General features: G+C 47.9%; 1 protein-coding gene across 2 annotated transcripts in view; it reads left to right on the forward strand.

Moving 5' to 3' along the window:
• The window catches only part of COL5A1 (collagen type V alpha 1 chain), a 251,115-nt gene that overhangs the window by 197,886 nt on the left and 32,730 nt on the right, over nucleotides 1–20,499 (forward strand). For both annotated transcript variants that reach the window (XM_032232562.1, XM_032232563.1), the window contains exons 35-52: nucleotides 401–445; nucleotides 614–667; nucleotides 805–858; nucleotides 2,975–3,028; nucleotides 4,432–4,539; nucleotides 6,084–6,173; nucleotides 6,264–6,317; nucleotides 6,804–6,911; nucleotides 8,443–8,550; nucleotides 10,017–10,070; nucleotides 11,258–11,311; nucleotides 12,082–12,189; nucleotides 13,890–13,943; nucleotides 14,053–14,160; nucleotides 14,277–14,330; nucleotides 15,586–15,693; nucleotides 17,347–17,400; nucleotides 19,328–19,381. In XM_032232562.1, the coding sequence (XP_032088453.1) occupies nucleotides 401–445; nucleotides 614–667; nucleotides 805–858; nucleotides 2,975–3,028; nucleotides 4,432–4,539; nucleotides 6,084–6,173; nucleotides 6,264–6,317; nucleotides 6,804–6,911; nucleotides 8,443–8,550; nucleotides 10,017–10,070; nucleotides 11,258–11,311; nucleotides 12,082–12,189; nucleotides 13,890–13,943; nucleotides 14,053–14,160; nucleotides 14,277–14,330; nucleotides 15,586–15,693; nucleotides 17,347–17,400; nucleotides 19,328–19,381 (1,323 nt within the window). The remainder of the gene's footprint in view (nucleotides 1–400; nucleotides 446–613; nucleotides 668–804; nucleotides 859–2,974; nucleotides 3,029–4,431; nucleotides 4,540–6,083; nucleotides 6,174–6,263; nucleotides 6,318–6,803; nucleotides 6,912–8,442; nucleotides 8,551–10,016; nucleotides 10,071–11,257; nucleotides 11,312–12,081; nucleotides 12,190–13,889; nucleotides 13,944–14,052; nucleotides 14,161–14,276; nucleotides 14,331–15,585; nucleotides 15,694–17,346; nucleotides 17,401–19,327; nucleotides 19,382–20,499) is intronic.

Raw genomic sequence — 20,499 nt, forward strand, 5'->3', positions numbered from 1 at the left:
CCAAAGGGAGAGCCGAAGCCATGACCCTCAGGGGCAGGAGATCTCCATCCCAAATCACGCTAGCCCCAATGCTTTGTTGTCAGGGGGTGCAGGTTACCCCCCTTTCCCTGCTCTTGGGTGAATATTTTTCTGGGAAGGGATGCCTCAACCCCAGGCCTCTGCTAGGGAGGGGGGGGGCTGGGGGCTGAGTATTAGTAAAGCTGGACCTTCACAGACATTACAGCCAACCTCCCCACCTGGTGAAATTTGGCCCCGAAATAAGGGCCAAGGAATAAACCTGTCCCAAACGATTCTAAGCATCTGCCGGTCTCAACCTTTTAGTGCCGAGGATGAGGGGAATGGCATATTGATACTCAACTGATAATTTATTGTTTTAATTCTCCTTTTTTTGCCTTCCAAGGGCAATTCCGGTGGGGACGGACCTCCAGGACCTCCGGGTGAAAGGGTAAGATCAAGCCAGCTGTAACTGAACAGATGTGCCACAATTGATACTTCCGATAGAAAGATGGGGCTTCTTGGCTGGCATCAGTCCTGCCAAGGCAGAAGGATTCACCTGGCCAGCTCTCTCCGTGCAGGACAGCAAGACTAACGCTTCTGCCTCTTCCTTCCTAAGGGACCTTCAGGGCCTCAAGGACCAACAGGCTTTCCTGGACCAAAAGGGCCTCCGGTAAGTTCGGCTGAGACAGATTGGCCTCTGCTTTCCCAGGTCTCTCGGTGCAGACATTTCAGGAGGCTTAGTCTGCTGCATGTGAGGACATCATTACCTTGAATACTTTTCACTGAAGATCCTGTTTCCTTCTCTAGGGGCCTCCAGGAAAAGATGGATTGCCAGGCCATCCTGGGCAGAGAGGGGAAACGGTCAGTGCTTAGAAGTTTTCATCATTTCTATTGATCTAGCAAGAGCATTTCTCTCTTTATTTTGCCTAAGCAGGTCCTATCAATCAATCAATCAATCAATCAGAATAGAGCTGGAAGGGACCCTGCGGGTCATGTAGTCCAACCCCCTACTCAAGCAGGAGAACCTATTCCATTTTTGAACCAAGAACTTTTTCCTCCCTGGGGGTGTGTGGGTCACCCTCTTTTGAGCCCAAAAGGGCAAAGTTAGATTGAATTCACTTCCAATTTATTGCATTAATTAACACATTCCTTACATATGGATAGCCATTCCTTTCATTGGGAATGAAATAGGGCAATTCAATAGCAGCTGTTGGAGGCTGCATTCAGAATTTATGGAGCAGGCCTGGGGGGAAGAAAGAGCTCCAATCAGTTGTTCAAATACGGCTGAAGTTGGGCCTCCGTTCCCCTCAGCGACATCCTCCAAATTCAACACAGGTTTACTTCCGAGGAAAGCCTTTCCCAGCCTCTGACATCTTGTGACATCTGACACAAACATTTCCTGACCGCAAAAGTTTGTCAAGCGTCAAGCATGTTTTGCTTGGCATGCTTTGTGCTTGTTTTGCTTCCGAAATCAATATGGCAGCTCTTCTTTGAGCGCATTGTGTGGGATTGATCTGTGAAAGGGAGCAACAGGAGAGGGAAACGTCTCGGCTGACATCCTGTTCGATGTATTGATCAGCCTATATCCTACTGGCTGTGCAATCTCTCTGCCTAAAGCCATCGGAGGAAATCCTGGAGGGATCTGGGACTGTGCTTCTTCCCTCAACCAGGATCAACTGGGTTCTAGAATCGACGGAGATCCCCGCCTGCTCTCTCTCTCAAATGAACCACTTGAACCACTCAGCTTCCCCCTCCCCCCCCCAGATCAGGCAGAAAGCAGGACTTCAGGGTGTGTGGGAGGGGGCTCCTATTGTCAGTAATGTATCCATAGCAAGCAAGACTCTGAGGCAGGTAGATTCCTCAAAGAATACTTTTCTTTGGAATCATCATGTTGGGACATACCTGGTGAAAACCGACTCTAAAGTCTCCCGCAGTTTTCACCTAATTAAAAGTAAAAAATTTTCCCACTTTCTTAAACAATCAGTCCCATGGTCCAATCACAGAATGGGCTGGCATCCGGGGGACATCACTCCACCTTCTTCCGACCAGGTGTGAGAACTTGGACCTTGGTTCCCAAGAGAAAATTCGTTGTTTTGGCTATAGGTTTCCCCCATCTCACTACCCTCCCCCATCCCTCAGCTGCAGTGTGGCAACACTGAAGCAGTCAAAATGGCTTCGGCCAGGTCAGCTTCAGGGTTGGCACCTACCTAAGGGCTTCCTTATTCTCCTGGGCTTCACAGCAGAAGGAGACGTCATGGAAGCTTGCATGGGCTATGGCACCCAGGAACCTCCAGGAAGCAAGACTGGGTCAAATTGGGTGGAGCCCTGTAGGCTCTGCTCCCTCACTATGTCCCCTTCCAAATAGTTGGATCTTTGCATGTTGAGGGACCGGCTGAAGGGTGTTTCTGTGAGCTCCAAGGGATTGTCAGCCCTTCCTCCTTGTGGCTGTGGAAAGCCCAGCGAAGGCGTTTTCAAATGAATCCGGCAACATTGGCTGCCTTCGGAGGACCAGGGCTGTCCGTCGCCTCTCTCCAGCATGTCAGCCGGGACTCCTGGCTCCTCCAGGACAGGATTGATTGGCCAGAGGTTGTCCAAGCAGACAAGCAGCTTCCCTCATAATAAAGCAGCTCCCTGCTCTCCCCAGACAATCTTCACCCCTTCCAGTGACTGCCTTCCTTCGCCTTCAACATTTGCGCTTTAAGCCTTTGGTAACCTCTTGGCTGGCTTTTGAAAATCCCGCTTGTATCTCTTTCTTTCCTTCCTTCCTTCCTTCCTTCCTTCCTTCCTTCCTTCCTTCCTTCCTTCCTTCTTTCTTTCTTTCTTTCTTTCTTTCTTTCTTTCTTTCTTTCTCTTGGCAATATTCACTCTTCCGAAGGCAGCAAGTGAGCTTAGCCAAAGAGATCCTGTCGTTTTATTTGTTTCCATCCACGGTCTGCCATGGTTTTGCCCTTCAATTGACCCTTTCTTCTCTTCCCAGGGCTTCCAAGGGAAGACGGGCCCACCTGGGCCCCCAGGTGTTGTTGGTCCACAGGTGAGTCATTCCCAGATTCTCTGGTGAAAATTCCTTTTTTCCGGCTTTGTAGGAAGTCGGTTGTCTCTCCGATTACTTTCTAATTCCTGGGAACTCTGCCAGGTTAATGACAGTTTAAATCCTGTATCAGAGGGTAAATAACATGCCTGCTTTCTGAGGTATAAAAGTCTACTGCCTACTAATTATGTTTGGAAATGCTAAAATGCAATTAGTGTAATTTCCAGAAAGAGTGACATTACCAAAATTTACTAAGCGAGAAGCTTTATGCCCTGGATTAGAGTTCAGGGTGCAGGAGCTGAGGCTTCTAGGGCGGCCACACCAGAGTTGGGGTCAGTGGGAGGGGGAAAAAGGATGAGAGAGTCCATTTAATCTCTCCTTTCCAGTGTTGTGGTGCTGTAAGGAAGCTGACAGGATTTTGAGCAACAATACGGAAGGGTGGCTCAGTGGCTAAGACGCTGAGCTTGTCAATCAGAAGGTTGGCAGTTCGGCGGTTTGAATCCCTAGCACTGCGTAACAGAGTGAGCTCCCATTACTTGTCCCAGCTTCTGCCAACCTAGTAGTTCGAAAGCACATAAAAATGCAAGTAGAAAAATAGGAACCACCTTTGGTGGGAAGGGAACAGCGTTTTGTGCGCTTTTGGCATTGAGTTGTGCTGGCCACATGATCACGGAGACGTCTTCGGACAGAGCTGGCTCTTCGGCTTGGAAACAGAGATGAGCACCACCCCTAGAGTCAGGAACGACTAGCACATAATTGCGAGGGAACCTTTATCTTTACAGGACAGTAAAAACTCAATAAAAGCCACCCTACTAAAAAAAGAGCATTAAAAAGGGATCATCTGAATCTAAGACACGAGTCCCCAACCCCTGAGACGCGTCCCACTACCAGGCCATGGCCTCTTTGGAACCGGGCTGCGTGATCAGTAGGCTGGTGGACATAGACATGCGTGCACAGCTCGACTGCACATGCGTTTGTGCACTGGCGCGCTGCTCACAGGGCCGGGTTCCTCCCTTCCCCTCCCTCAAGCTGCTGATCTAATGTAGACAGTGCATGGCAGATTACGAACCAGCATTAGGAAGAGCAAATTGGTAGATCAACCAGGATCTTGTTATGGGAATTAGATGTTTGAGTAGACAGAGGATTCAAGGTGTGGAAAGACACTGAGATCCCACTGACAGGATTAGCCTTGATTTGGGGGAGGAACAAACTGGCTGCTTTGCACATCAATCTGAGGTGGGCGGTATGTCTTGCTTCTCTCTGATTACAGCTTTGTGAACCCCTCCTGGCCTTTCCCCCCTGCTTGCCACCAGCTTCCGGCCCCCGAAATGCCCCCAGATTCCCTGTTTTTGATGGAGTTGGGTATCTGGATATCAGTCCTGAAGTTGCCTCCCCATTTCTTGCAGGGCCCCACAGGAGAAACCGGCCCGATGGGGGAACGTGGCCATCCGGGCCCTCCAGGGCCCCCAGGTGAACAGGGACTTCCTGGCTTGGCTGGAAAAGAAGGAACCAAGGTATGACCTCCATTGGACCGAGAAGACGCCCGGGGTGGGCGAAGGGCTTCGTTGGAGAAAGTTAAAGTTAGATGTCTGGAGGGATCTAAGAGTGAAGTGTGGATGAGGCTTCCTCTTTCTTGTGGAGAAAAATGTAGAACAAGAATTCCTGAATATTAGTTGGTCTGCTCTAAAAAGTGGGGCCGTGGCCTAGAGGTGGCACTCTCGCCTCACAATCAGGAGCCTGTGAGTTCGATCCTAGGTATAGGCAGATATTCCTCTCTCTGGGCACAGTGAGAATATATATCTGCGGGGAAAAAAACTCTGCATTGGCAACAGGAAGTGCATCTGGCCAGTAAACACTCAGCTTCATTCAGTTGCCCAGAATCCACCCCGCAAGGGATTATGGGGTCATTAAAAGAAGACGATGACGGTTGGTTTGCTCTTAAGAGAACATTTTATGCCCCCGGGAGGCTGTGGATCTCCAGTGCTGACTGTCTTCAGGCAGAGCCTCTCCCAGGGGGCTTAAACAGAGTTCCTGCGCTGGGCAGGGGTGAGTGGGGTGGCCTTGAGGATCACTTTCCCCATAGGATTCTAAGCAAAGCCCTCAAGGTCTGGAGAAATAATGCCCGTGCTGTCACAGCTACCCTGCCTCAAACCTTTCCCATGCGCAAGTTTGCAGTGGGAAAGCTCTGAGGCATCAGGGGCAGGTGCTCGACCTGGTGCCTTCTGAGCAAGTGCAGAATCACTTCTGCCCAAGGATAGTTTCCCTTTATGGGTTAGATCTGTTTTCAGATCTACACTCATTGCACACAAGACTACCAAAAGAATTGGAGGGTAGTGTTGTGCCCCACCAGTGGAGCTGGCAGCAGAATCGGACAGTGAGGAGGTTGGGGAGGAAGATGGGCCAGTCCTGGAGTCTGATGAGGGCTCAGTGTTGGAGGCAGAGAGCGGGCCAGGGCCATACACCAGTTATCAGCTGCCTTCGGAGTCAGACATCAGTGAGGCAGCCGAACAGCTGGAGCCCGTTCCCAGTGTGTGCATGTGCAGAGTGGCCAGACAAAGGGATCAGCTAAAGAACAGGGTTCGACTTGGGAGTAAGGCCACAGGTGGATGGCCCCTCCCAAAGGAAATAAAAGAGGAGCGAAAGAGGCGTGGAGTTTGCAGGAGACAGCTAGTTCACTTAATTGGTTTGGAGACTCATTACCAAGTTCTGCAGATCTCGGCCTGGCAGCTCTCCAAGCCAGATAAGGTCTGTGACCGTAAATCCTCCCTCGAAAGACTTTGCTGGATGTGAATGAGCAGAATTCACAGCAAATTAATAAAAGGGGTTTTTGTCGGGACCAGGAGTTTGCTTCCTGCTCTTGGGAAGCCTCGGTCAGAACAGATGAAGGGATTCTCCTGGCATTGCCTCTTCTGACATCAAAGCTTGTAAAACGTCATCACAACAGACTTGGATACCATCGGAATTCATAACATGCAGCGTCCTCCTCCTCCTGGGTTGCCCCTGGGGGACGGGGGAGGGCTTGTTTTCCTGGCGATCTGACTCGTGGTCCTGCTTGCAGGGTGACCCAGGCCCCGCCGGTTTGCCCGGGAAAGATGGCCCAGCAGGATTCAGAGGCTTCGCCGGAGACCGAGGACTCCCCGGCCCAATTGTGAGTTGAGAGCTTTCCTCCCCCTCCTGCAACCACCGTCGTCTTTAAGAGGCCTTTGCCAGTGAGTGACACTGCTTTCCTCCCCTGCAGGGACCTGTGGGGCTGAAGGGCAACGAAGGCCCACCGGGGCCTCCTGGACCAGCAGTAAGTACCCCCTTTCTCTGGCTGGGTGGAGGGTCGGGGGGCTTTGGGCTGCTCCCAGGTGGCTGGAGGGGCAGCCGGGGAAGAGGAGGGGCCCTTTTGGGAACCTCCACCTGGAAGGTGGGGTGGGCCACCTTCTTGCCCACATCTGCCCAGCTGCTGTTGCTGCTTCAGAGAAGATGTGGACCTGACCTTGGAGCTCATCCCCTGCCTCGGTTCCTGCCTGGGTTCAGTGGGGCACAAGGGCCTCTCCCGCCATTGACAGGACTCAGAGGTTTATCAATCTCTCTTACTCCATCCCCACCTGGCAGCATCTTCAGATGCTTCTGTGGCTCTTGGGGGTGCATCCTTTGGTGTTTGTCTCTCCTCTTACCTCTCAATCCTCTCTTTTTCTCTTGGGAGCCAACGTGGCCCACCCTCTACTCAGCCCCCTTCCTTGTGGTGCTTGCCTTCTGCTGCAGCCTTTGCTAACTTCCTTCTTCTTCTTAGGGCTCTCCAGGGGAGCGAGGTCCTGCAGGAACAGCTGGCCCAATTGGACTGCCAGGACGGCCTGGACCCCAAGGGCCCACTGGCCCTGCGGGTGAGAAAGGGACCCCGGTAAGTTGTGTGTGTGTGTTTGTGTGTGTGTGTGAGAGAGAGACAGAGACAGAGACAGAGAGACAGAGAGGAGAGACAGAGACAGGGACAGAGAGAGAGAGAGGAAACAAAGAGAGACAGAGAGAGAGTCCCAGCGGGTGGCTGGTCTTGCAGGAGGCATTGAGTGTCCTTGGGAATCTCTGTGTGGCCCAGAAGGCCAGCACAGGACACTCCTTGAGGTTGATTCAGCCCTCCGTCCTTCCGGGGTGGGTCAAATGGGGACCCAGATTGTTGGGGCCAAGAGGCTGACTCTATAAACCGCTTAGAGAGCGCTGTAAAAGCACTGTAAAGTTGTATATAAGTCTAAGTGCTAAGTGGGAAGGAAGGAAGGAAGGAAAAAAGGAAGGAAGGAAAGAAAGAAGGGCCACGGTGGCACAGTGGTCAGAGTGCAGTACTGCAGGCTCCTTCTGCTGACTGCCGGCTGCCTGCAATTTGGCAGTTTGAATCTCACCAGGCTCAAGGTTGACTCAGCCTTCCGTCCTTCTGAGGTGGGTAAAATGAGGACCCAGATTGTTGGGGGGCAAGAAGGCCTACTGTAGAGAGGGCTTAGAGAGGGCTGTAAAAGCACTGTAAAGTGGTATATAAGTCTAAGGGCTATTGCTAAATGGGATGTATGGGTGACTCTGGGGAAAGTGGGGCTGCCTAGGAAGCCTGCAGATAAGAGGGTCAGGATGAGCCCCCCAGTCAGAGAAAGAAACCAGCCCTGAAGGAGCAAGCAGTTAAAAGCAGCATCCCGAAGTTTGTGTGATCAGACTTGCAAAATTCTGCTCATGCAGCCTTCCAATAACATAGAATTCACTCATCTGGTTGCGTTTCCTATCTGGTTTAGCCGGGAGGGTTGACCCGACATTTATTGAAATAACACGAAGGAATGTAAACAGGAAAACTTATTAAAATATCCATCAGGATTGATATTAAATTCTTTCCGATCTGATTTATGCTGCCCAAATCTGTGCTTCCTGCCTAGATGAGGGGTTCAAATTTGCAGCCCTCCAGATTTAATCATCTAGAATTAGCTCATCTGTTCCTGTTTCCTCCTGGCTTAACCTGGAGGGCTGGCATGGGGGGTCAAACCCCAGCAGTGTCTCCTGACACCCCCCCCCCTCTTTCCTGGATTCCTGGAGCACTGCAGGGGGGTTGAGCTAATTGAAAGGAGGGTCTGGCTCAGGAGATCTTCTGGAAAGCCCAAAGTTCACAACCTCCGGATCTGGCAGAGGAAATGCTTCCTGCCAGAAGTCCCTCAGTCCCAGGGCTCAGGATGGGCTGTGCTTAAGGCTGCTGCTCCCTTAGCCCAAATGAAACCGTCTTTATTGCAGCCAGGCCACGGGGCGGAACCTCCATTCCCCCCTGCCCATAGTTCTGTTGTTTGTCCCGCTCATAATCCCCATATTATCCCAAGAAAAAAGAGCCTTAAAACACCGCCTGTCCTGAGAAACGACGGATGGATTCTGGTTTGTGGCTGAGAAGATTTTGATTTTCTCCTTGGGCTTAGGGTGAGAAAGGCCCCCAAGGCCCGGCTGGACGAGACGGCATCCAGGGACCAGTTGGGCTTCCAGGTCCTGCCGGCCCGGTTGGCCCCCCAGGGGAAGATGGTGACAAGGTAGGCAGCTTCCATGCCAGGCAAAAGTCCTGGCTTTCTTCCATTGATTGGATTGCTTTGCATGTAGGGTGACAAAAACCCTGGCACACAGATGATTCTCCTCCAAAGCTTTCAAAGAGCCAGCAGTGAAACCGTGCCTACTTCAGAATCGGCTCTTCCGTTTCCTGTATATCTTTATTTCTCCACACAGGGGGTATTTTAAGTTTTTCGGTATCTGGGATCCCACCACCAAGGCAATGGCGGCATCAATGGCGAGGGGAGGGCAAGGGTGAATGCAGCCTGGATGCGTTGATGAGAACTCAGTGGTGTGTTACGGGACAGATGGATGCCAACCCGTCTTAAATCTAAGATCTACAAGACAGCCATCCTCCCTGTTGCACTGTGTGGCCCTGAACAGGGACCGGGAGCTCTCTCTGTGCCATCGAAATGCGAAGGTTCCGGTGGACATCGGGCATCTCCCCTCTTGATGTCACATCACAAATGACACTATTTTGGTGCACCACTTACAGAGAAGATGAGGCAAGGCCGGCTCCGCTGGTATGGACACGTCCAGAGAGCAGCACCTTCCACTGTGGCCAAGACTGCTGACCAACTAGAAGCCAATGGCCGGAGACCTCTCAGGCTTCCAAAATAGAGATGGCAAGACACCATCAACAAAGATATCCAAGCCAAGGGCCTGTGCCCTGGAGACACAGCTGACCACGTAAAGTGGCATTCAATGATCTGAAAAGCAGGAATTTGACAGGAAGAAGAAGATGTGGGGTATCTTAAGGGCGGAAGAGTTCTGCCTCCAAGTGAAACGGCCGTTTTCAAAGGGCAGCTGGGGATCCAAGGCTGCCTCTGTCCATAAACTGAAATGCTAGATGGCCTTGCACGCATTGGCACCCTTTGACCCGAATCTGCTCCGTGGTTACACCGTGGCCTTGCCGAATGTCCTGCTACAGGGCGTAAAGCAGTTTTACCTGGGAAGAGAATTCAACCTCCCAGAGTTGACAGGGGCTCCTGAGGCCATTCATTGCAAGGCTGCCACAATGCAGAATTCGGAGTCCCAGCCCTGTGGAGGGATGGCTTGTCCAGTCATCCCCTAAAGCCTTTTTCGGGCTCCAGCTGCTCTTAGTGTTAGGAAGGCTTTTTAAAATAAAAACAGAAATGTTATTCAGGCACCATTTCTTGTAATATTGGTCATGTTTCACTCACGGTTTTCCTCAAAATTTCTCAACACACCAAAATGATTTTAATTTTACAATGTTTTTTCCAGAAGTGCAGATTTCACCTGGAAAAAAAAATCTACCTAGAGGTATATTCATTCTTCATTTTTTAAGGATCAGAGCAAGCCAACAAACATTATTCATTTGTTAAGAGTGTATAAGATATGAAACAAATCCAGGAATCTTCTTCCTGGCTTAGCTTCTCGTTGGTTGTGACAGTTCTGCTTGTATTACAGAATGGTATTCTCCATTTATTAGGGTGAAATTGGTGAACCAGGACAGAAAGGAAGCAGAGGGGACAAAGGAGAACAGGTAAGCTGTGGCTTTCCCACATGGAGGCCAGGGATGATGTGCCCCCTCCCCGCCGTGTCCTTAGGCATCCAGCACCCCTTTTGTATTACTGTATTACCGTTACTATACTAGACTGTATTACTATTCTTCTTCTCTTCCTTCCTAGTACCCATCTCTTCCCACTTATGACTATAACCATGTTGCTTGTACCTGTACAATTTATATTGTTTCATTTGTTTCCTACTATGACTTGATTGCTTATTAGTAACATGACTATCACTAAGTGTTATATCTTATGATTCTTGATGAATGTATTCTATTTTATTTTTCCTTATGTACACTGAGAGCATCTGCATCAAAGAAAAATTATTGTGTGTCCAATCACACTTGGCCAACAAAGAATTCTATTCTATTCTATTCTATTCCATTCCATTCCATTCCATTCTATTCTACCTTATCTCTACTCTTCTATATTCTCTTTTCCTCTTCTCTTCTATCTCTACTCTGTACTCTCTTCTCTTCTATATTCTCTTCTCTTCTATACTCTCTGTACTCTCTTCTCTTCTATATTCTCTTCTATCTACCTTATCTCTACTCTCGACTCTTCTATATTCTCTTCTCCTTTCCTCTCCTCTTCTGTATTTTCTCTTCTATCTCTACTCTTTACTCCTCTTCCATCTTCTCTTCTCTTCTATGTTCTCTTCTCTTCTATCTCTACTCTTTACTCTTTACTCTCTTCTATATTTTCTTCTCTTCTAATTCTCATGGGCAGCTATGAATTCAGAGCTGCCTGGGTGCGAGCATTCATGAGTCAAAGTTCCTTTTCCAGCCTCTCCATCCTTAGGGTGGCCCAGAGGCTCCAGAAATGAGTGTAGCCACACCAATCTTAACGTGGTAATGCGGTCCATCCCACCACTGCAGAACAAAGAGAGACATTCAGTCACCCAATAGAGGATATTCATTGGGATGCACCTTGTTCTTCAGCAAGATTTTAAATTGCAAGGGTCCATATTTTAGCCCACCCCTCTGAGTCACTGTGATTGGAGGGCTCTGGCAGAATCCTGAGTGGGGGTGGAGTTACATATTTAGCCAAATCCATCCAGGTATCAATGTGCCTTGACAGTATCATTCCGCATTGCTTTGGTCTCCTTAGATGGATTTTAACTGTTTTGCCATTTCTTTGAAGACATGTCTTTGTTTCTTGCTAGGGTCCACCAGGTCCTATTGGTCCACAGGGCCCGATTGGCCAACCAGGTCCAGCTGTAAGTATTCCTTCTGTACATAAATATTCTCTGCATTTAAAATATAAGCTAAAAAGTCCGTTGCTTTAGAGGGAGCGGGAGGCAGGAAGAGAAAGGCATGGCTAGCCTAGTGAAGAGAAGGACCAGGGGGGACAGGAGAGCATCTGCCAATATTTGGGCGGCTGCCACAGAGAGGAGGGGGGTGGTGTCAAGCGATTCTGCAAGGCACCTCAAAGCCCTACAAGGAACAATGGATGGAAACTGACCAAGGAGAGATTCAACTTGGAAATAGGGAGACATTTTCTGACAGTGAGAACAATCAACTGATAGAACAGAAGTTGCCATCAGAAGTTGTGAGAGCTTCATCACTGGGCTGCCATCTGTCAGAAGTGACGTAGGGTCTCCTGCTTGGATGGGTGGGTGGGTTGGACTAGGTGACCTACAAGGTCCCTTCCAGCTAGGTAAATCTAATCTGAACTAAAAAGGAAAGAATCTCCCTGTGTCTCATTTCCTCTTAGGTTCCCCCACTGCTTATTAGTTCTAGTTCTGGGAGCGTAAACAGATCACTCTTTCCAAATAAAAGGTCCCTCAAGTTGAATTACTTGGTTTAAGGAACTCTGCAGACTCTGTAGAATTGAGTTCCTTAAATTCTTGGATGGATGCCTGTATGGCTATATTCTTTGATGGCCTAATGCATATTGGAGAGCTCGGTCTTCCTTCTGCGTCAAATTCAAAGAGCTCACAGCATTTAATGTTGCCTTTAGCTGTAAACTTTTCTCTCTCCTCCCAAGGGAGCCGATGGAGAGCCCGGCCCACGAGGACAGCAAGGGCTTTTCGGACAGAAGGGCGATGAAGGACCAAGAGGATTTCCTGGCCCTCCAGGGCCAGTTGGGTTGCAGGTAACTGCCCAAGTGAACCAGCCCTGGTCTGGGATTCATTCATCATTTAGAGCACTGGATGGTTCCAGCCGAAATAGAAAAAAACAGAGAAATCAGGATGGCCCGTTGAGCTGGATGTCAAATAACTTCAGCAGTTATAATTCTTTCTTCCTCCTCCTCCTCCTCCTCCTCCTCCTCCTCCTCCTCCTCCTCCTCCTCCTCCTCTTCCTCCTCCTCCTTCTCCTCCTCTTCTTCTTCTTCTTCTTCTTCTTCTTCTTCTTCTTCTTCTTCTTCTTCTTCTTCTTCTTCTTCTTCTTGTGCATGTCAACTGTTCTTGAGCTTGATTGTAGGACTCTAAAAATCTAAAAGGACTTTTAAGGTTGGAGTGTTTGTTCTGTAGGTTGAGTTCCAGCTTTGTGATGGGGGTGGATGGGTGGTTGGGGTGGGATGTGAGAAATATCTGCAAAATGTGTGAAATGGCCTCTGAAATGAGGTTCCCTCCCCCCAATCTGGATCCTCCCCCCCACTAATGCTATTTAGAAGAGCTGTGAAGACCTGGCTCTCCACCCGGGGCTTCCGTGGGAGAGGGGGAGGTTTATCTTCTCCATCCCACCTGCCAGCTTTTATCTTCCCTTTTCATTTTTGATTGATTTTGTTCTGATCGCTTGCCCAAAGCGAGCAGCCCCAGCACTCCTGAGAATCTGGAACCGTACAAGTTTCACATATTATTAGCATTATTGTCATTATTTGCAAAATGTGTGAAATATTTGCAAAGTGCAAGTATTTTGTCAAAGTACTTTATTTTGGTATATTTGGTTATACATAGGAAATAAGATTAATAAAATAATAGCAATTGCACTTAGACTTATATGCTGCTTCACAGTGCTTCATAGCCCTCTCTAAACGGTTTACAGTCAGCCTCTTGCCCCCCAACCACCTTGGAAGGACGGAAGGCTGAGTCAACCTTGAGCCTGGTGAGATTTGAATTGCCAAATTGCAGTCAGCTGGCAGTCAGCAGAAGGAGCCACACTCTGACCACTGCGCCACCACGGCTCAGTGGCGAATGCTATAAAGTACAATGAAAAGTAGAATGAAGAAAATAAAGGTCAATTAAAAATTTAAGTCTCACTGTTTCTAGCAAGGCCCTGCTGAATTGTGCTGAGTATTAAATAAAATATGGCAATATTATAAGGAGGCTATTTTTTAGCCTTCCAGCTAGGATCAAGTGTAGAATTTGCAAAAAGATGGCAAAGTTTAATTGGATAAGTTTGATAGCCACAATTTGTAGTAAACCAAGGCCAAGCCCCTCCACACAATTGGCGCAGGCAATGAGCTGGAGCACACAGTCAGTCATAGAAGTTCCAGGAGAATATTTGCTCCCCCCCCTCCCCCAGAATAACCAAAGGGGGATTGTGAGCTCTCTTATCTTTTAGCCAGGTGGGAAAACAGGCATCATTTTGGTATCGTTTGACAGCTGATCAGCACCAACAATTTCTTATCATGCTGCCTGGCGACAGCAGAGGACTCCTGTGATGGCTGGTTGTGTCACCTGGCTCCACACATCATGTGGGTCGCACGAATTTGTGAGATGTGTTGTATAAACACAGCCGTGGTGTTTTCAAAAAGCAAGCTTGTCTTCACTTTATCTCTTCAAATAAAATGTTTTATCTTTTCAAAAGCTAAAGCAAAACAACCACAACCCTTTCTAATTCTTTCAACAGGGCTTACCTGGGCCTCCAGGTGACAAGGGAGAAACTGGGGACGTCGGCCAAATGGTAATAAAGTCAATTGTTTTATCTCAGATGTTAATGTTACTGTGTATGTTTTGGACAAAAGCTTTGTCTTTCCGTCAGTTGAAGGAGTATTTCCTTTCCTTTCCCCAAGGGTCCTCCAGGTCCCCCCGGACCCAGGGGCCCAGGGGGACCCCCCGGAGCTGATGGGCCACAAGGTCCCGCAGGAGGGATTGGAAATCCAGGATCTGTTGGTGAAAAGGTAATGCCGCTTTGCCGGGGAATATTGGAGGCAGGCAGCAGAAGTAGCTGGCAGTTCTGCTCTCTAACCACTGCGCCCTCACAGCTGTAGCACCTGAGTTGCCTTGTCTTTTGCAGGGAGAACCTGGAGAATCAGGAGAACCTGGCCTTCCCGGAGACTCTGGACCACCAGTAAGATTTAAAACCTTTTTTTAAAAGAAAAGTATCCGTCTGGAATTGAGATGAAATGGAATAAAATTGGTACTCAGGAATGGTTAGAAAGCCTTAGGCAAGGATTTCCAAAATGGCGTTTTTAAGACCATTTCCAGTTCTGTCCCTTTTCTGACCCTCCCACAAATAATATCTTCTGGAGCAGCCTTCTACTAAATGGATTGAGAAGGGAACTGACAACCACTCTTGCACTTGTTCCCGTCTCAGTCCTTTTTCAGACCCCTAATTCCTCTGGGGATCCACAATTCCGCCATCAACTTACCTATTTATTGGACCAATTTCCTATAGTTGGTCCCTTGAAATCCACTCCCACAGAAACCAGCTGCTTAATCAAAGCAGGACAAGTCAGAAGACACAAGGCATCCCAGTGTAGGAAGTGGGCTCTTGTGAGAAAATAGGTGTATGGAGAACCCAGAATCACAACTGCATTCCTGCCCAGTGTTCACTTTGTCCTCACAAGGACCATGCAATAAAAATCTATGTTCTTTTCATTGTGCAAAGGGGAAATTCAGGTATAACTCTCCAAGGATAGGTGAGACAAAAACACAACAATTTGTGGACTTCCCAAAATTAGTATAGCGCATTGTTTAGGTGGGAAAACGGAACCTTAAAAACTGAAATTTTTAAAGCAAGTGGACATTATCTGTTGTTCTAACTGTCTTCTTCAAGAAACAGGGGCTAGAAGTGAACCCATACCTTTAGTCCAAAACATATTACAGCTGCACAAAATGCTCCCAGCTGGTTGATTTGTATACCAAAACTTTATGTAGCTCAGTCAAAGCTGTGATATAAACAGCGCTCCAACTGATTATGGTGATTCCTTCAGAATTTGTGGTCCTGAAGAAGTTCCTTCATAGCTGTGATTGCCTTCAGACATTGTGGATATTCCATCACTGGAGGCTTTTAAGAAGAGACTAGAGAGCCACCAGTCTGAAATGGTCTAGGGTCTCCTGCTTGAGCAGGGGGTTGGACTAGAAGACCTCCAAGGTCCTTTCCAATTCTGTTGTTCTGATTCTGATTCCTCTCTATCCCCAAAAGGGACAGCAGTGGAGGAGACATCTGTGCCTTGGTGTCATGCTGATTGAGCATCAGAAAACAATCAAATAATGGCCATTTTTTTATTTCCTCTAAGTGCTGATTGGGCCTTTAATTGGTTTTTGTCCCCATTGCTTAAACCGTTGCTGAAACAAACCTAACAAGCACCTTCCTTTGACAGGGTCCTAAAGGAGAAAGAGGGGAAAAGGGGGAAGCAGGCCCCTCTGGGTCTGCTGGGCCCCCAGGCCCCAAAGGTCCCCCAGGAGATGATGGCCCCAAAGGGAGCCCGGTGAGTAACCCCCTCCTCTATTATTTTGCCCAGTCAATCTGGAAGGAGATTGTCCCCTTATGATGCCCCCCTGTTCTCTGGGCTGGGCTGCTGGTTCCTTCTAGAGAGCGAAGGGCCTTCTCTGCTTTTCTCCTCTTCCTTGCGGATCCTGCTTTAGGAGCCTTGGTCCTCACGTGCTTCTTTGGGGGCAGACTATGGGGCCTCCCCCTGCCTTTGTTTTCCTAGAGCAATGCCCCTTTTCTACAGGAAGAGATCCGGGAGTGGGGGGGAGATTGGGAACTTGTTTCCTTGGACCTTATTATTTATGTAACACATTTATTTTTTTTTATTTTTTTTATTAATATGTAACACATTTATTGTTGTTGTTATAAACAATAGGCTGCCCGACTCCTAAAAAATTATGAGCAGCTTACATATTAAACATAAAGCTCATTAAAAGGAAAATACAAAAGAGCAAAATACAAAGAGCCTTGTGGTGAGATGAGCCAGAAGTAAATGTAATTAATAAATAAAAGCCAAGCCAAACAAAAGAAAACCAAAAACTGGGCTCCTCAGTCACTCAAAGCCTTGGTGAATAACCAACAAACCCCCTTGAGCAGGGGTGAAATCCAGCAGGTTCTGACAGGTTCTGGAGAACCCGCAACGGAAATTTTGAGTAGTTGAGGGAACCGGCAAATGCCACCCCTGGCTGACCCCAAAGTGAGAAGGGGAATGTGGATTTTGCAGTATCCTTCCCCTGCCACGTCCACCATGCCACGCCCACAGAACCGGTAGTAAAAAAATTGAATTTCACCACTGCACTCGAGGTGAGATGGGCAGCAAATAAATACAATAAGTAAACAAATGAATGGCATAAGGCTGGGAATCACATACATCCCTGCAGGGAGATTTGAGATTGGATGGTAATTGGCCAGGAACACGGGGTTCGTGTCTTTTTGAGGAAAGGGTGCACTACAGGCAACTCCTTCAATTCCCTCCCTCAAGGATCCTGATACCCCCAGTCAAGATCACCAGGGCAGCGTTAACTATCTAGGATCTAAGAAGCCGATGGCCACCTTCATAGACTAGAACACTCTCTCCATTTGCCTAAGAGTCACAGGGACTTCAACTTGATCCAGGCAGCCAAGGGACCCTATGACTGCAGGGGCGAAGTTGAGGGGCCATCAGAGAAATAACAGGATATTCCTGATAGTGATGCATCCGTCCTGAGGCTCTTCCTCCTTCTTCCTCCCCAGCGAGGACCAGGCCTCCTTAACAGGGCATCAAGTAGCCACCGGTAGATGCAAAAAATAGAGAGAAATAACCGATGTAATCCCTAATGTAGATTTTACCTATGCTGGACTGGATTCACTCTTCCTTTTCCTCCACTGAGGCTCCTGGTATCTCTTCTTGCCTTCATTTCCTGGAGCTCCTCGGAAAATGGAGGGTTTTGTTCCTCTCTTTTCTTTCAAAAAACTTTTGACCAAGCTTGGCTTGCAAACTCCTCTCTCACTAGTCTACTTGAGATCCCGGAGTCGTCCCATTTCACGGGAATGGATATTCTAATGCCCCCTTGATTTCACTCTTACAGTCAGGGCATTGCCAAGAGTGTTGCTCATTTCTTTCTTCTGCTGAATGCAAGATTTCAGGCTCTTTCTTTCCATACCTTTGCAGGGTCCGGTTGGATTTCCAGGTGATCCAGGCCCTCCAGGTGAACCTGGCCCAGCTGTAAGTACCAAGGTGGAAAACAGGGAGATTGTGTCTCTCTCAAATGTGTCTAAAAATCTTCATGGGAAGAAAATTCTGGGGAGTTTGCTTTCCAGAACTTTTGGAAATAGTTCAGTTTGGTTTGAAATAGGGAATTTGGACATTTAAAATGTTGTATTTCCCCTTACGATTTCATTTCATTTTTTTTCATTTATTTGAAAAAATAAATGAGGGCGGCTTACAATTTGTAGGAAGGGAGTGCAAGACAAAACACAAAAAGAAAATGTGAAATATAATAAAGTAAAACAATAAAACACAACATTCATTCAGCATTCGGGTGGGGCTAGATTAGGGTCTTATCCCCAGGCCTGACGGGATAGCCAGATCTTGAGGGCTGTGCGGAAGGTCTGGACGGTGGTGAGGGTACGAATCTCCACGGGGAGATCGTTCCAAAGCGTCGGAGCTGCTACCGAGAAGGCTCTCCTCCGCGTAGTCGCCAGTCGGATTTCAAGTATATATTTCTAAGGCACATATATACTGTATATGTTTTTTACTGTTGTGGCCTATTTATTAATTTTCTGATAAGCAAAGAGTGCAAAGAAGAGCAACCAGGATTGATTAGGGGACTGGAGGCTCAAACGTACAATGATCGGTTGCAGGAACTGGGCGTGGCTAGTCTAGGGAAGAGAAGGACCAGGGGAGACAGGATAGCATCTTCCAATATTTGAGGGGCTGCCACAGTAAGGAGTTGGGGGGGTCAAGCTATTCTCCAAAGCATCTGAAGACTAGACAAGGAAATAATGAATGGAAACTGATCAAAGAGAGATTCAACCTGGAAATAAGGAGGAATTTTCTGACAGTGAGAGCGATCAATCAATGGAGCAGAAGTTGCCTTTGGAAGCTGTGGGAACTTCATCACTGGAAGCTTTCAAGAAGACACTGGACTGCCATGTGTCAGAAATGGTCTCCTGCTTGGGCAGGGGGTTGGACTAGATGACCTACAAGGTCCCTTCCAACTCTGTTAATATGTTTTAAAAAATAGTTCTATCATAATCGTAATCATCTAGCATGTCTATTCTTTTTACAATGGTTTCATTTTTCTTTGATATTATTGAATGTTAGACATTTTTAATCAAGGGGAAATTTGACCTTTTGAAATCTTGATCTTACATTGAACTTGTTGGAGATTTGCTCCAAATTTCATTGAGAATATTAATATATTCATCATGTATTGTTTAATTACAAGAGCCAGTTTGGTGCTATGGCATCAGGTGGAGAATGAAACCTTGGGTTTTAACCCTGCCCTAAGACACCGAGCTTGTTGATCAGAAAGGTCAGCAGTTCGGTGGTTCGAATCCCTAGCACCTCATAATGGAGTGAGTTCCTGTTACTTGTCTCAGCTTCTGCCAACCTAGCAGTTCGAAAGCAAGTAAACAATGCAAGTTAAAAATAGGGACCACCTTTGGTGGGAAGGTGACAGCATTCCGTGCTCCTTTGGCATTGAGTCATGCCAACCACATGACCAAGGAGACGTCTTCGGACAGCGCTGGCTCTTTGGCTTGGAAACGGAGATGAGCACCGCCCCCTTGAGTCGGGAACGACTAGCACAAATGTGCGAAGGGAACCTTTACCTTTAAGCAGGAAGCAGCTGGGGGGGAGTGGGGAGGCTGAGCCAGCCACTCTTTCTCAGCCCCAAGAAGAAAGCAACAGTAAACCACTTTGCAGGGCCCAGTCTAGGCAGTCATGAGGAGTCAACACTGACTCAAAGCCACACACATATATTAAAATGCAATAAATTATATGTAAGATACCTATAGTTCCTGTGTCACCTCTTGCATTTAGCCATTAAGGACTTCCTTTCTATTAGGAAATCCTTCAGGAATGGGGCCTTCAAGAGGCCTGAAATAGCCATGGGAAACTAAAGGATTCCTTTTCTATTTTCTTCTAGGGTCAGGATGGCCCAACAGGCGATAAGGGCGATGATGGGGAAGCTGGTCAAACGGTGAGTACCCGGACTGCATGCAGAGGGCACATATTTCTTAGGAATGCCTCTCTTTGTTTAGTATCAAAAATACGATATGGGTGAGTTCGCGACTGAGTAGAGGTGGCCATCGAGAGAGAGCTAAGGACTGGTGGGGAGCCATTGGTCAGAACCTGGGATCAGCTGGTGTTTCTGGAATGTCTCGGCCTTGAAGCCTTTATTTGGAGGAAACCCAATCCCAAGCCTAGGCACCCCTTTCTTCTTCGTGTGCTTCTCTGCAGAAGACAGTTTGGCCACAGCTCTCTGTCTCCACAAGTGTGGAAATAGCAAATTCCTGGTGCAGAGCCTCCATAGGCGACCAGCTAGAGTCATGTCAAGATAAATTTAATGGGCAAGAGGATAAAGAAGCCAATGAGACAGAAAGGATGTTTAAGGAAGCTCTTTTGAACTTGTGATCCAAGACCTCATAAAAGGACACTGTCAGGCTTCTCCCAACTCAGGCATTCAGGAAAGAAAGACCCTGGACTCCCATTTGTAGCGAAAGGTATACTTTTACTGAAGCCAAGTGGTTACAACGCAGCAAAGCCAGATCTGAGGATTCCCTGTGTAAACCCGGTAATTTTCCCTTCTCCAGCCCCCCCCCCCTTCTTGGTCATCTTGGTAGTGTCCAATAATGTCCAAATTAGATACTGTATTTTGGTAACAGTTCCACATTTTTCTACGTCTTTGGTGGGTGTTTGTATTCTGGTCCTAGGCTGGTGTCATCTCAACCATTATCTCTGGTTGGCACCTCTGGTTCATGTCATCCCCCCTCCCTTTGCCCTCCCATTCCCCCTCTTCACAATTTTATGACAGGCTGCCATCAAAGCAAAGCGAAGCTGGGCAGATCTGACACACATAAAATGCTGCAAAAATCACTTAACCAGTCTTGTCTGTAGAGGTTCTCCATCATCCGGGTCAAGGTGCTTTTTCAAGGGGCAACTGGACTTTCCATTTTTTCTTTGAAGACGTTTCGCTTCTCACCCAAGAAGCTTCTTCAGCTCTGACTGGATGGTGGGGAATGGAAGGATTTATACTCCTTGTAGAGAGCTGGTCCTTTGCATCTTTTTAGAGGGTCATTGAGGCCACTTGGAGGTTTA

Source organism: Thamnophis elegans, chromosome 16 (genome assembly GCF_009769535.1).
Source record: "Thamnophis elegans isolate rThaEle1 chromosome 16, rThaEle1.pri, whole genome shotgun sequence".
NCBI classification, from domain to species: domain Eukaryota; kingdom Metazoa; phylum Chordata; class Lepidosauria; order Squamata; family Colubridae; genus Thamnophis; species Thamnophis elegans.